We start from the raw sequence: 14,214 nt of genomic DNA on the forward strand, positions 1-14,214 counted from the left end.
GGGTCCTCCCACCCCCAGCCCAGCCCCGACCCTGGGCCTCCCCGGGGCAGCCCCGTGCAGACCATGCACCTTCACCTCAAGGCGTAAAACAGGCTGAAAGTCAAGTGATCGTGTGAGCGATTTTAAAATAAAACTCAAAGCATTTGACAGTGAAAAGAGAATCAAAATGAGAAAATTTTGGAAAAACAATTTTAACACTTAAGAAGTTCTGTGACAAAAGGTAACGTGTTCTTTTAAAAGTGTATACGAAACATTAATATGAAATTTATTTTAGCATGAGGTGAAAGCAACAAGCACGATATTCTGTGGGATACGTCGATTATTGGCCAATTTATTTTACGCGTGTTAACATCAATCCGCATTTGGGCCGTGACTGACCGTGAAACGTCCCCGTAACGCCGGCCTGCACTGGGCACCAGGGAGGCTCGCCCCGCGTCAGCTTCTCCTCCCCGCAAGTGGAGCCTGGCTGCTCACTGAGAAGAGCACCTGCCCTGGAATTTTCTTCTCGATTTCTGTTAACAGAGGAACAGGTTTTTCTTATTCATCAGCCTCCAAATGTCCGCACTGAACAGAAAAAACTCACGGCAGGAGGAAACGCTGCCTTGCCTCGGGTGACGTGCACTTTTCTTTTAATGCTATGATTACATTCTTATTTAAGGCAATGTGGTTTCTGCTTCGCTTCTATAAAGCTTACTTAATCATCTTTCCTAAACAAAATTTGTCAGCATTTTGGGCCCAGTCAACCGGAGCCAGGCTAGAGCAAGGACATCTAGACGGTTCTTTACAAAGAGACACAGAGCTCAGATGATCGTCTTTTAAAACAGAGAAAACGACAGGCTGTTTGTCTTCTAACAAGCGTTTAAAAGTACGTAGATATAACACGCTTCTTGAACAACACCGGCCTGTGGGTTTCTGGCCGGCAAGGCTCAGCCACGGGCTCGGAGATTCCCGGGGCAGCCGCTGCTGTGAGAGAAGCCTGTCGCCTCCTTGCTGTGTGCTCCCCGAGAACGCGGACGGGGATGTCAGGTCACACGCACGACGAGAGCTTCTTTCTGTCCTCAAACTGCTTGTCCACGGCCAGAGACAGGGCCTGGAGGAAGCCCTCGACGGTGATGGTGGGGGCCTGGAAAGACAGACAGCATTGTGAGTGTTCTCGTCCTCGGAGGGGCCACCGGCAGCACCCGCGCCCCCCACCCCAGGGCACAAGCACCTCCTAGGTGGCAGGGGGGGCCTGCACGTGAGCTCTCGACGTGCCAGCGAGGGGTGAGCAGACACACGGCCACCTCCTCCCACTGCCCCAGGAGCCCGTCGCTTTAGAAACGTGAAATGAGGCAGACACCCCAATGGTGGCAAGTGGGACTCTCAGCGAGGCCACACCCTGCTGGACAGAGCGGGCGGCGGTGGAACAGGGCCCGGAGGCGGAGCTCGGCCGGGGACTCACCTGGACATACAGAGCGTGAGCCAGAAAAGGGAGTTTTCTCAGGACACGGCCGCTGAGGCCCTCACTCTTCCTGTGAACATAACCACACTCGGGGCGTCAACTCCACACGGACCGCTGCATGTTTCAGGACTAGACCCTGCACGTCCCTCCCCCAGAGCCCCTCGAGGGGGGCCAGGACAGGGTCCTGACGCCACCCACGGCCTCACAAGGAGCACAGTGAGGTGGGCACACGGCTGGCAACAAGGGCTCCCCCAGGAACCGGGCTGGTTCACGTCTTGGTGCATTTTTGCCCAAGTCTCTGAACTGCTCTCCTCTGCCCCACCTCAGCCACTTTAACTAAATCTCTCCAACAGGTAGTGACGCCACCCCCCAGGCCCCGCCAGCGCCACCAGCTGGTGTCTGCAGTGCAACCCACCTAAGGGCGCCCGCAGCCTCCCTGATTTCTCTCCAGTTTATGCAAATTCTAACTGTCCTTCAGGGCTCTGCTCCATTTCCCAGCTTCCCTTGATCACCAAGGCCATCTGAGAACTTGAAAGCGCTACCAGCCTGGGCCTTGAGCAGGCGTGCCCACGATTCTCGATGCTCACGTGTTACGTTTCCCTTGGTGCCCAGGTAGCTGGACCACTTTCCTTTATTTCCCAAAGCACCAAGCCTAGCGCCTTAATTGTTTACCTGTTTAACTGTTTGCTTGTCAAAGCAAAAGCCTCCATTTTATTTTCTTGCCAATTTGTAAAAGTTTCCCAGACGTTGCTTAAGAAATCAGTAATGCGTCAGAGAGCCTTAACCTGAGTGTCTTTCCAGACACGAGGGCAGAACTTTGCTCATGGTCCGCTGTCACGTCTAGGAGGTAGGAGGGCAGCTGCCTTCCACTCTCCTGTCCAGGAGCCCAGGGTCAGGGAGGCCGGGGGGCTTCGGGCGCGCGTGCGATGCCTCGGGATCAAGCCCGTGCCGTCTGACCCCAAACTACAACCACGGCCGCCACAGGCGATTACGACGACCTCCCCACCAATCCCAAAGCAAACAGGCTTCTCTTGGTTACGAAGGCGAGGTCAGCGCTCACCGCGAAATCTCACTCAGGAGAAGGCTCAACTTGGACACGTTGTTCTCGATGAAGCCAATCATCTCCAGCTCGCGGAGGGTCAGCAGCTGCTGGCGAGGGTATACGATCTGACACTGTGGGGACACAGGCAGGGTCAGCAACAGGGACAGCACTCAGGCGGCAGGCACACTCCACGCCACATCTCAGAAAGGCCTGCACGGGCCCCAGGAAGCAGCTCTCTCACACAGCCCCTCTTCTTCTAACAAAGGCAAGAATACAGACAGCAAAACATGTCTCGGAAACCACAGCGCTCAGCCTCTTCTGCTCCTGTGGGCAAAACATGTCCTCAGCACGTGTCAGGTGGGGAGGAACTCAGAGGTGTTGAGTCCAGCCCGATATTCAGTTTTAACCACGCGTCACATCCCACAATGGACAGAGTTGGGCCCTGGAGCCGGACTTGGCCGGCCTTTCAAGGAGGGTCTCTGTTCACTGTTTTAAAACCAAGACTCTCATTTGGTGGAATGTCAGACAGCCTCTAACTGACCATGGACCCGGGTCCTAGAGCTCACCTCCCAGACCACGTGTCTGCACGTGGGACGCTCCTTCCCAAGCACCCGCGCTAAACTGTCAGGCTGCCACGCTGCTGCTGCCACGCTGGCTGATTCAGAAGCCACGAGAGGAGAAAGGAGAGGTCTGGCTGCACGTTTGGGAGAAAACAAGGAACAGGGTCTGTGCTGGGTGTGTTCTGACCTTCCCACCTGACTGCGTGATACTCCCTCAGGCTCCCGCGGCTTCCGCGGACCCCCCAGGGACCTGAGCCGTCCAGCAGGCTCCCAACAGCGCAGGGCCACAGTCGCGCGCCGACAGCCTTCAGGGCCGGCCAAACCGCCGCCACGTCGGAATGTCTTCATTTCCCATAAACCGTCTAGGACACGACACCTGCTCCAGGCACTCGGCTCCCAGAAAACGTCCGAACGCCTGGCGAAAACTCAGGGCGGCCCCTGGACTCGCAGCACGGCGCGACGCGGCACCCTGGAAAGGCCCCCGGGGGCCTCCAGCAGGACCCGCCACCACGCAGGCCCCTAAACGGCGGCACCACGTCGAAGCTCCACGCCCCCCCACGCCCCCCCCATGGCGCGGGAAAGCAGGAGGGCCCGGGACAGTGCACCCGGGGCGGAGACCAGCTCCCGTTCCCGTCACAGAGGCCGGGTCACCCTTGTGAGGATGCTGGGGCCCCCACTCCGTGGTGCAGGCAGTGGTCCCATCCCCCTGCCAGTTACAAGGATGCCAGCCTGGCGATCGCTGTAGAAATCCCTATTTGTTGGCTGGCTTGGTTACCGCCCACGGGCACACGCGGGCCCTTAGATTGACTCGCGAGAGACAGACAGTGAACGTGAACACGCTCGCTGCCGCTGTGCTCGCGCTGACGGTAGAACCTGGGGCCGCGGACACTGCAGCCGACGACCTCCCTGTGAACTACGACCCCCAGTCCGGTGACCTCCCTGTGAACCACGACCACTACCACTCTTCCTCTTTCAGGGGAGGAAATCGAGGCCCCGAGAGCAGGTCACTTGCAAAGGCCGTGAGGTGCGGGACGGGCCCACACCCCTACTCACTCGGCACCTGCAGACGAGCAGATCAAGCCACCGTGATGACCAGCAGAACACTCGATCAGTGGCTGCGGTTCCGACTACTCGCTCAGCCTGCAGATACAACTGTAGCTTGCTTTCTTTTTTTTTTTGGCCTCACCACGTGGCCCGTGGGATTTTAGCTCCCCGACCGGGGATCGAACCCTCACCCCATGCAGTGGAAACACGGACCCTTAACCACTGGACCACCAGGAAGTCCCCAACAACTGAAACTTTCAATCTCAGGAGATGACTGATGTCAGGTTGAGAGACCTCATTCTATACTGGAACCAGATACATTCAGCTACCTCAGCGGGTTAAGAAAACGTAAGAAATCTACTGGGTAGAAGAGAGAGAGAAAAACCAAGGCACCCTCATCAGCTCTTCGAGGCAGGAGAGGTAGATTCTGAAGATGGCTGCTGCGGAGGGCGGCCCAATGTACTGCCTGATGTCAGCTCTGTCCACAAAGGCCACGTCAATCCTCTCCGTGATGTTGGACGTGGTCAGGATCACCACGTTGGAGTGCCTGCGGACAGAGAGGTGAGGACCGGTCACCCCATACTGTAGGGACTCGACCACACCTGACCCCGACACGAGGAGCATCAGGACAGACGGCCACCAAGGTCCCGGGCATTCAGCCAGCGCCCTTCAGCCGGCTACACTCCCCCTCCGCACACCTGCCCGCGAGGCCTTCCGAAGCCCTGCGCCTTGAGCTCCTGCCTGACCCCCAACTCCTGCCAGGTTCTCCTGGCTGCAACACAGCAGACCCTCCCCGGGCCGTGTGCCCCGGTCGCTCCCCTGCCTCCCGGAAAGCTGTCCCGGGCCCCTGCTTGACATCCCCCTGCCTTTCACCCACGGCGAACCCCTCACCTCTGCGTGCGCCCGAGCCCCCAGCACCCACACTCCTGCGTGCCTGGGCACGGCCATACACAGGTACACAGCCCTCTGCAGGGTGAGCAGGGTGAGCCCGAGGCGGGGCGGGCACACGGGCCAGGAGGCTGGTGAGCCCAGGCTGCACGGAGGGCACACACACGCCGCTGGGACCCTCGTCCAGGGCTCGGGCTTTTCACAAACGGTCAGACCCGCACAGAGGCAGCGTGAGGTGAGTGGCGTGAGAGACAAACCAGAGCCCCAGTCTCCACTCCTCCTGGAGTGACGCGGGTGGTCCGGGGGCCCCATCTTCTGCCTTGAGCAGTGGGTGCGCAGCAAGGCCATCAGTGCAATGGGAACCGCGGGGAGTTGGGGTTTCTGGGCCGAACGAGGGCCGGGGACCGTGTGGACGTACAGGTCTTCGATGGAGACTCGCCCACCAGATCCGCGAGCAGGGTGGGAGTGCAGGCCCTCCCCCGCCCAGAGATGCCGGGGAGACGCCGGCAGCAGAAACGGAGAGGTCGGGAGAGCGGAGAGAGGTAGGGGCCCCGGGGGCTGAATGCCGCGGATGGTTCCACACTGAGCGCTGGGGTGGACGCGGGGGCAGTGGCAGGGGGAGAAACCAGACCGAAGAGTGGGGCGGTGGGGTGAGGGGGCAGAGACAAGAGGGTCTACACCTCACACGAAGTTCGCCTGCAGGACAAGCAAGGGACGTCTGCCGCTGACCCCAGGAGACAATGAGGATGTTCTCCGCCGTGAAGAACACTGAGACGGCAGGGTAAAGTCCGACACAGCGCGGTGCGGCTCACGGCACCCCACCCAGCAGACCCCCTCCTGAGCGCGGCACATGGAGGGCAACGGGGGAACCCCAAGGGGCTGGCGGGAGCCCGCACAGGGCAGACGGGGCTTCTCGTGAGTCAGGAGCCGCCCCCAGAGCTGGACCGGCTTTGGGCACACTGGCCACAGGCCTGAGCTGCAGGACTGGGCTGCGGACACACGAACCCCCGGCGAAGGGCGAGCAGCTGGCGCCCCACCTGCCCAGTGCCGGCCCTTCAACGGCCACCGACACCGGGTCCTGCTGGCACTGACTCAGACACCACATTTATGCTTCTCTGCAGGGCACACATCCTCCCCATGCCCGAGGTTTGTTTTGTATTTGTAATACTTTAATAAAGCAAAAAATACTTAATTTCTAAAACGTGCATTTAGCACAAGCTGCCTCAAATGTGGAGAAGACAGAGCCCACGCTCAATGTCAGATGCGTTCTTAGCTAGAAAAGCTGGGAGTAAGGCTGAGCGGTGTCCGTGCTTCTCAGGCAAGCCCGCTGGGCACAGCGTTACCTTTTGATCTGATCGATCTGGGTCAACACGGCGTTGACCACGCGGATGGCATCCGAAGGCTCGGCACCCGCCCTGCAGGCGTTGCGGGAAGCCGTTAGGCTCTCCACCTGTAGGGACGGAGCAACGGGGTGCTGTCAGCCGAGCAGACGCAGGTGTGGGCATGCGCACGTGCACCGTGAGCCTGATGAGAGGGGTGCCCAAGGGGCGAGGACTGCGGGACACGGAGCCCGCGGAGGCTGGACCCGTGCGGGGCTGGCGGCGCCCCAGCGATTTACGAGGCCGCTAGTCTTGAGCCTCGTGCGGTCACAGGTTTAAAGTCTGAACACACGTACCTCGTCAATCAGCACAAACACCAGAGCATCTTTGTCATCAATTAAGTCCTGAATCTTCTGGAACATCCTAGTTACCAGCTTGCCACTCTGGAAGCAAAACACTCTTTATTATCCACTTGCACTCATCAAGCTGCCTGGTGCGCACGTGTCCACTGTCCCCACCTGGCTTCGCTCTGACCCCAGGTGGCCGCACAAGCCCACCGTCTCCTGACGGCCCCTCGGAAAACTCCCTGAACCAGAGGAGCCAGTCTGCAGAGAACCCAGATGTCCTCCCTCCTGGCTTTGCGGGCCAGGGATGCATGGCTCAGGGGACTCGCACCTTGGCCCACCTGTCTTTCCTCCTTTCCCTTCCCGGTTGTCCTCATGACCAGGACAGCCTGGGTCTCGCGTGCAAACCGGCCCGGTGCACCCCTTATGGGCACTCCCTGTCCCCACTCACCACCCACCAGGGGGACCTCCTGACAGGTGCCTGCAGCAGAGCCTTTCAGAGGTGAGGGGCACCTGTGACATCCCCTGGTTGGAGTCCCTCAGTTCACAGGTGGTGAACGAGGCTCAAGCCCCCAGAGCACGCTCAGCTGAGGGGTGCCGCCCGTTAGAAGGCAGACCCCTCCCTCCTAAGGTTACACTGAACTTCCTGTCCCACCCAGTCAGAGGTCTGGATGTGACGGGCAGAGGGTCCTCTCAGGCCTCACACTATTTCCAAGTTACCGCTGAGCTCTGGAAGTCTTCTCTGACCACAAAGTCAGCCCCTTGTTCACTTTCCCATTTCACCTCTTTCTCTCCTAAAGCTTTTGGAGGAGAAAGTTTGCCTAACCTACCGGACAGCTTCTCAACTGCATGGCTGACAATCCAGGGAACTGGAGTTAGTACTGACACTTACTTCTGAAAACCACTTAGAGAAGAGGCTGTGGCTGTTTATCTCAATTAACTGGCCATACCGGTACCTAAGACAGGAAAAAAAGAGTCACAGCGTTGTTACAGACCAGTCCGGCAGCCTCCTCTGCAGCAGCCACCTCCACCTCGTTAATGCACCATCTCTCAAACGCCCAGCAGGTTGAGAATGGCTACTTTGTTAAATCATTACAGCCACTGACACGGGATTGGGCTACCTCGCAAGCTAAATACCAAAAATCATGAAAAATCTAACAAGGCGCATCAACGTCAATAGTTCTAGATGGAGCAAATTAAGTTTCTCGAACTGAACAGTACCTTCATTTGAATTAAAGCAAGATAAAATCCCTCTCATTTTAAATCTACTTATAATTTACGCTTCCATATTGGAAAAGCATTACCTGCAGTAACACAGCAAAGAAATCAAAACACGGGCATGACAAATGTTTTGGCCAGAGCGGAACATTTTGTCCTCCTTCCACAAAACCGTAAAGAATGTGACAATTTGTTTTCCGGCACAAAATCACTTCCTGCAAAGCTAGAGCCCTGGAAAGCTCAAAAGGGAAACTGAACACACACTGACTGAAGTCCAGCACTAACACCCGTCCACCAAGGAGGTGGCAAGAGACTGGATGCACTTGGTTCTGACTAAAATCGAACAGGAAACAGGCCCGAGAAAAGCTAACTCCCAGGTCCTCTTCACAGTTTCTTTCAGGTCAAAAGTCCACAGAAGAAAAAGAATTACTTTTAAAAAGTATCATTAATTTTCCAGTTGAAAAAGACCATTTACTAATTCTGTTTAACAAAATAGGAGAAGGGGGAGACAGACAACCTAATGATCCAGTTGACTATTAAACAAAATTAATTATAAAGCATTTTGATTATTAAGTGAAGTGGGCGAAAAAGACTTGCTAAGGCTTCTTTCTGCCAGAAAATTAGTACAGATTTCCAGATCTTTGTATTGGAAAAGTCCCATTTCTTGTAATAACACCTCCCCCTCTGGTGGCTTAGGAAACCGCCCTTAAGAGGTCTTCAAAACACAGATGCATTTCACTGTATAAAGCCCAAGGCCAAGTTACTAAACGTAAAAAAAAGGGTTGAAATAAAGCAATTTCCCTACTTATAAGACATTTTTGAAAGCAAAACAGATTTCAAAGTAAATCTCACAGGGTTTCCTCTTCTAGTCATACTGGATCAACAGGGGTCATATTTACCTCCTGCCTTAACCAACTGGAAAACCAGGCAGAACAAATGAAACAATGCCTGTGACAGGCACTGGACAACAGCTCCGGAGGACTGTGACCCGAGAGGACGGCAACGGGGCGAGCGCGACCGCCCTGACTTCCCGCCTGGCGCACCTTCCAACAGTGACCGTGGGGGGGACCCAAGAAGAGTGGCCATCAGGCTGAGTCGAAGAGACAGAGGCCAGAGTTCAGGGAGCCTGAGGTGTCTGGAGGCTACAGAGCAGGGTTCCAGAGAGGAGGGGGATACACAGGAATAAAGCTCCAGAAACCATCACGGGGCCCTGGAGTCTTTCCTGGGTAGGTGGTGTGTCTGAGTAGGGAAACCTCGGCGCTCATAGGCCGGGAGCGTTCAAGGCCCCAACAGCCAAGCTGCAGAGTACTCGCTGCTCATTCAGGGGCTCAACGGAGACCCGAGAAGGGCCCCACCTGAGGGTTAAGCCTAGATCACATCAAGACCCCTCTCGAACACAGCTTAAAAAGAGACCTCAAAAGGATCACACCAAAGACAAGTACACAAACGCCTGCCAGAACAAAACCCAGCAGTCGTTAAAGACAGAGCACAGAATCCAGATGCTTGAAATCATAACGTCCGCATTCAATCAAAAATTACCTGACACGCCAAGAAGCAGAAACATGCGTCCTGCAACCAGAGCCAGATGATAATGACAATGGACTTGGTAGACAGAGCATAAGACAGCTATCATACACTTACCCAAGGATTTACCGAGAACACAATGGGACGAGAAATACAAGTATAAAAGGAACCAAACAGAATCTCCAAAGAAAAATACACCATCAGAAATGAAAATTCCACTGACAGATCGTACACTGCAGAAAACTACCTAAAATGAAACACAGACAGAAAAATTTTAAAGCCTGAAAAACACATAAGAGCACATCAGTGGCCTGTGGGACAGTATCAGGCAGTGTAACGTGTAAACAAATGCAGAGAGCAGGCGATTGGTTGAAAAGATAACAGCCAGATATTCCCTAAATGTGATACAACTATAAACCCCAAAACTGACAAAACTCAAGGAAGACACACCCAGCGCTAGGCTTGGACAGTCCTCCCAGCAAGCGACAGAACAGCAGACAGACGATCAGCACGGACACCAAGCGTCCTGAGCTAACATACATGCAACAGTCGACCCAACAAGAACAGAAACACGTTCTGCGTGCACGTGGGGGGGCGGTCACTAGAAGAGACCACGTGCTGGTCATAAAGCAAGTCTCAACACGTTTAAAAAGCCTGGAATCATAACTCAAGACAACGCTGAGTACAGAGGAAGTCATTAATTTACATTGAAAGACAGAGACCTACTCTTCATGCAAAATGATTTAAAAATAAAAACAGTTTCCGTTGTTATAACTGAAAACCCAGCAAACCCACTTCTGTGGCTCTCCTCCCTCAAATTACCGAAGTTACCTGCTTGAGAGTCTGATGGTCAATTTCTGTGCTAAAGCTTTACACAGGGATGTTTTTCCAGTTCCTGGAGGACCTGTAACAAAATGCAAGCAAATATGTTTTTAAGTTAGTGCTGTAAGAAATTTCTTAAACGACAGTAGTTGCATTATCCACAGGATATAAGATAACGAACAGGCTTCAATGCTACGAACGTTATTACCACAAGTACCGCTTATGAACTTACAAAGAAATCTCCTAGCGGTGTAAATGCTACAAGACATCACCAAGTATGCCTCCTGGCCCACAGTCTGCTCCACGTTCCTTTGTCCACATCTTCACTGACATCCTCCTCATCCCCACACATCCTCTACGAAATCCACCTTTCAAAAGTCAAACACACCTTTCCTGGTAGCCGTCAGGACCCTTCTGAAGGCACTGACGTTTGCTCTTTCTGAAGCCCACGGAACCACCATCTTCCACTCCAGGTACCTGGACGTGGGCCCGAACCCCACGCTACACAGGGAGAGCCGTAAGGCGAGGGCTGGTGCCCTGAGTGTGTGTCACTTAGCACAGCATTTTGCAGGAACTCTGAGGTAACTGATGTGGAAGCATGAACCCATCCAACAGAAAATGCTGACACGTTCAACTCTGATTTTCTGCATTTTCCATAGTCTAAGAGTAAACACACAAGCAATTCTAAATGCAAGTAACGTACTGCACTAATTAAAACGCCTCTGGATCGCCTACACTGAGCCTGGCATTAAGCCAATCTGCCAGAATATATGCTGTTTAAGGAACTTTGTTTTCTTAAAGTCGTATACGAGCCTACAATCTTTACTGTATAAAGAGACTAACCAGCCTTTTAATTATAGCTCCTACTTCACTATAACTGGGGTTTTCTCTCGATGTTTTTCTCTCCAGGGACATTAAGAAAGGAAACCCAGTACTCTCCTCCAAGAACTAGGCAGAGTCCTGTAGAGTGTGGCTTTTGCAGTTTACTAGCCATCAAGGGACGCTCCAAGGACACTATGAAGAAATACGAGGCAACTGCTATCCTAAGGAGTCCACGATCAATCGGAAAATAAGACAGTTACGTGCAAAGTTTAATAACAGTATAAAAAGTCACAAGGCGTAATCAGGTGGCTGCCAAATGAAGGGTCAAGTGACCAAAGCCCAGACAGTGTGAGCCCGACTGGCTTCACAGAGGAGGATGTTCTAGGACAACTCTGCCCCCCCAGAAAAGAGGAGCTGCAACTCCTCGCAGAAGGACAAAGCCACAAGCAAAAGCCTGATTTCGCACAGTTGATCTCGTCACACAAACAAGAGCTGTGATGCTCTACCGTGAAGCAGGACCACCCGGTTCCAGGTGATGAGGGTGCTGTCGACATTCTTGTCTGAAAACAGTAAAGTTGTCATCACGTAGTCAAGGAGCTGCGTGGAGAAAGGGAAAGTACAGGTGAAGTCCCCAGCAAGGCAAAGGTTCCGCTGAACGTGCCCTAAGCGAGTAGAGCGACGGGAGTCTTCAGAGACCGCCACGGCCAGACACCTGCCACACACCTACAGGCTTTCAACTCGGACGGTAACTTGAGATATGAGAGGACAAGCGCTGGCGGTTACCGTTTTAAGGATAAACGGTGAACACGAAGATCACTTTTATTGAAAATGCCAACGACACGCAAAACTACTGAGGGACACGCCAAGTAAGAGTGAGCTCCTTCCTCTGGGACACAGCAGTGGCACATTCACTGAAAGAACAGCCAGGGCTCTGCGGTCCACTGTGGCTGCCTGGAGGAGCCTGGGGCGATGAGGGGCGGTGGGGACAGACCCCTAGTGTCCCCCCAGTGTGCAGGACTCTTCCCCTTGAAGGCGGTTCAGACCTGCCCACCTGCTCGGTCTGCCCCTCAGCACTGCCTCCTCAGCCCACGGGAGTGACCATGTGCACGTGCTTGGTCACACCGAGCGTGTGACCCAGTGCAAGTGGTCTTCACCCTCCCAGCGCTCCCCCTCCTCCCAAGGGGAACTCCCCGGAGGGCAGCTCCACTCCTGAGCAATCCCACAGGACAGAAATCTAGGACATGGGCTGCTGGTAGGCAGTGTTCACAAAGCCCATCTGAGCTAAGGAGTGCTAGAGAGCGACACAGTAACGATTCTACTTCAAATAATGGGGTCTTTTGGGAAAAACGCACAACTCACGTGAGATTTGATTTCCACATCATACACCAGGCTGTCCCAAAGCCCATGGAATTCAGCTGAGAGAATAAAACAAAAACCTAATTTTAGGAAAGGAAGCCTTGCACCTACTGGTTAGGTCTGCCCTGAGCCACTGATGCCCTCCGCTGCTCCACAAGCGGTAAGCTAAAATCCTGGTGACAGGGAAGCTAAACTTTTTAAATTGTTCTTAAAATTAAAGATGCTGATAAGTGACAGTCGCACATGGCTTTGGAGAAATAATTAACCTCTTTGTCGTATTATTCTGCATACCTGTCTTTGTGGACCTATGCTCGGACACAAGCACAGACCCTGAACCCACCACTCTCCCCACAAGCCGACATTCCAGCAGGGCTGAGCGGCGGGTCTGTTCCAGTCGTTAGGACATCAAGCCTAACCCGGATTAGCAGCAGGAGCCTGCCTGCTAGACCCCATCGGCAAAGTTCACGGGGGAGCATCGAGAAGGCAGGAGAAAGCAGTGGTCCAGCAAGACTGACCAACTGGGCAGGAAAGCAGAGTACCAGTGTAATTCTCAGTTAGCGCTGTCTTTGACGGACCCATCCAAATAGGTTCATACTGGAAGTCTCTACCTTTCTCTGTCGTGATATACTTTCTATTTCATAACAGATACAACATTCTAAAATTCCACACAGCGGACAAAATCTCCTTGATAAGCCCAAGGCGTGTGCCATCCTCCGACCTCCCATTCTTGGCACGCTCTGCCTACTGTTACCGTCACGGGTACCTGCAGGCAGCACCCAGTGGTTTGCTGCAATTATGTTTTCTGTCTCTTCCTCCAAATTTTCACTGCTGGGGCCATCTTCATTCAGCTGGAAGATGTGAAGTGCAATGGTGCATACGCTCAAATCTATGGGCTGCGACGAGAAGGAAACATCAGATAAATCTACACGCCACACTCTCAGAACAGCAAGTGCACGTTCACGGGGCCGCTGAGAATTAGCGAGTTACCTGTGGACCTTTAGCCTTTAATTCCGTGTCAACAATGGACACAGACTGCACGTTTCTGGCCAGAAAAGGCTCGTCAAACTCAGTCCACGTGTAATCGCCAAACACAATGTTGTGTCTGGTGAGGAGCTTCCTAACACTCAGCTTTAGATCTTCTCTTTTTGCAGTGCTAGGGAAACAAACAAAACATGTAAATCAGGTCTGAGTTAAAAACCAACATTTTAACAGTAAGTGATTTAAAAAAAAAAAAAAAAAAAGCAGTGAAGAGGGCAGGCGGGAGGGCCTGCCTGGGGAGCAGACCTGCGCGGACTCCTCGTGACCTGGGGAAGCCGCCCAAGGGCTCTGTGCCCCAGGTCCCCATCCGAAGAAGGGGCGACGGCAAGAGTCGGTGCCACCCTGGGCTCCTGGAGGTCAGTCACTACGCTGGAGCTGTGCTGGATAACGCGAGGCCCAACGTGAAGCCCGCAAAGCGCAGCCGCAGTGACAGGGCTGTGATTAGCGGAGACTGGAAGCCCCACAGCTGCGGCGGCAGGCGACGAGGCCGTGAGCTGCGGTCCCCCTTCAGCCCCCTGCCCGCTGCTTCCCAGACCTCGCAGGCCCTTCGGCTGCCCCTAGAGCCTCCCCCCTCGCCGCCGCCCGCCGGGGCCCGTCACCCGCCACCGGCACCCCCGGCCCCTCCCCGCCCACCTAGGCCAGACAGGGTTCGCCGGGGATCGGGACTGCGGGCGAGGGTGCGGGGTCAGGGCCGTTTCCCCAGACTCGGAGCTCCTGCGACCGGCAGTTCCAGAGCCCGGCGTTCCCTGGCTCGGCCGGGGCCGGGCCGGAGTCCGCCTCGGGATCGGAGTCGGCT

At 54.5% G+C, this 14,214-nt stretch overlaps 1 protein-coding gene across 1 annotated transcript; it reads right to left on the bottom strand.

Annotated features, from left to right (window-relative positions):
* Window positions 1-216: 216 nt before the first annotated feature.
* TRIP13 (thyroid hormone receptor interactor 13) lies at window positions 217-13,725 on the bottom strand. Its single transcript, XM_024731982.1, has 13 exons — window positions 13,685-13,725; window positions 13,368-13,533; window positions 13,144-13,273; window positions 12,384-12,439; window positions 11,531-11,621; window positions 10,212-10,284; window positions 7,531-7,594; window positions 6,651-6,737; window positions 6,319-6,425; window positions 4,481-4,634; window positions 2,502-2,614; window positions 1,442-1,511; window positions 217-1,123 (listed from the first exon to the last, which is right to left on the bottom strand). The coding sequence occupies exons 1-13, from the start codon at window positions 13,723-13,725 to the stop codon at window positions 1,028-1,030; spliced, it is 1,248 nt and encodes a 415-aa protein (XP_024587750.1). The 3' UTR covers window positions 217-1,027.
* Window positions 13,726-14,214: the final 489 nt, after the last annotated feature.

The sequence above is a fragment of the Neophocaena asiaeorientalis genome, unplaced genomic scaffold (assembly GCF_003031525.2).
Source record: "Neophocaena asiaeorientalis asiaeorientalis breed wild unplaced genomic scaffold, Neophocaena_asiaeorientalis_V1.1 scaffold104, whole genome shotgun sequence".
NCBI lineage: Eukaryota > Metazoa > Chordata > Mammalia > Artiodactyla > Phocoenidae > Neophocaena > Neophocaena asiaeorientalis.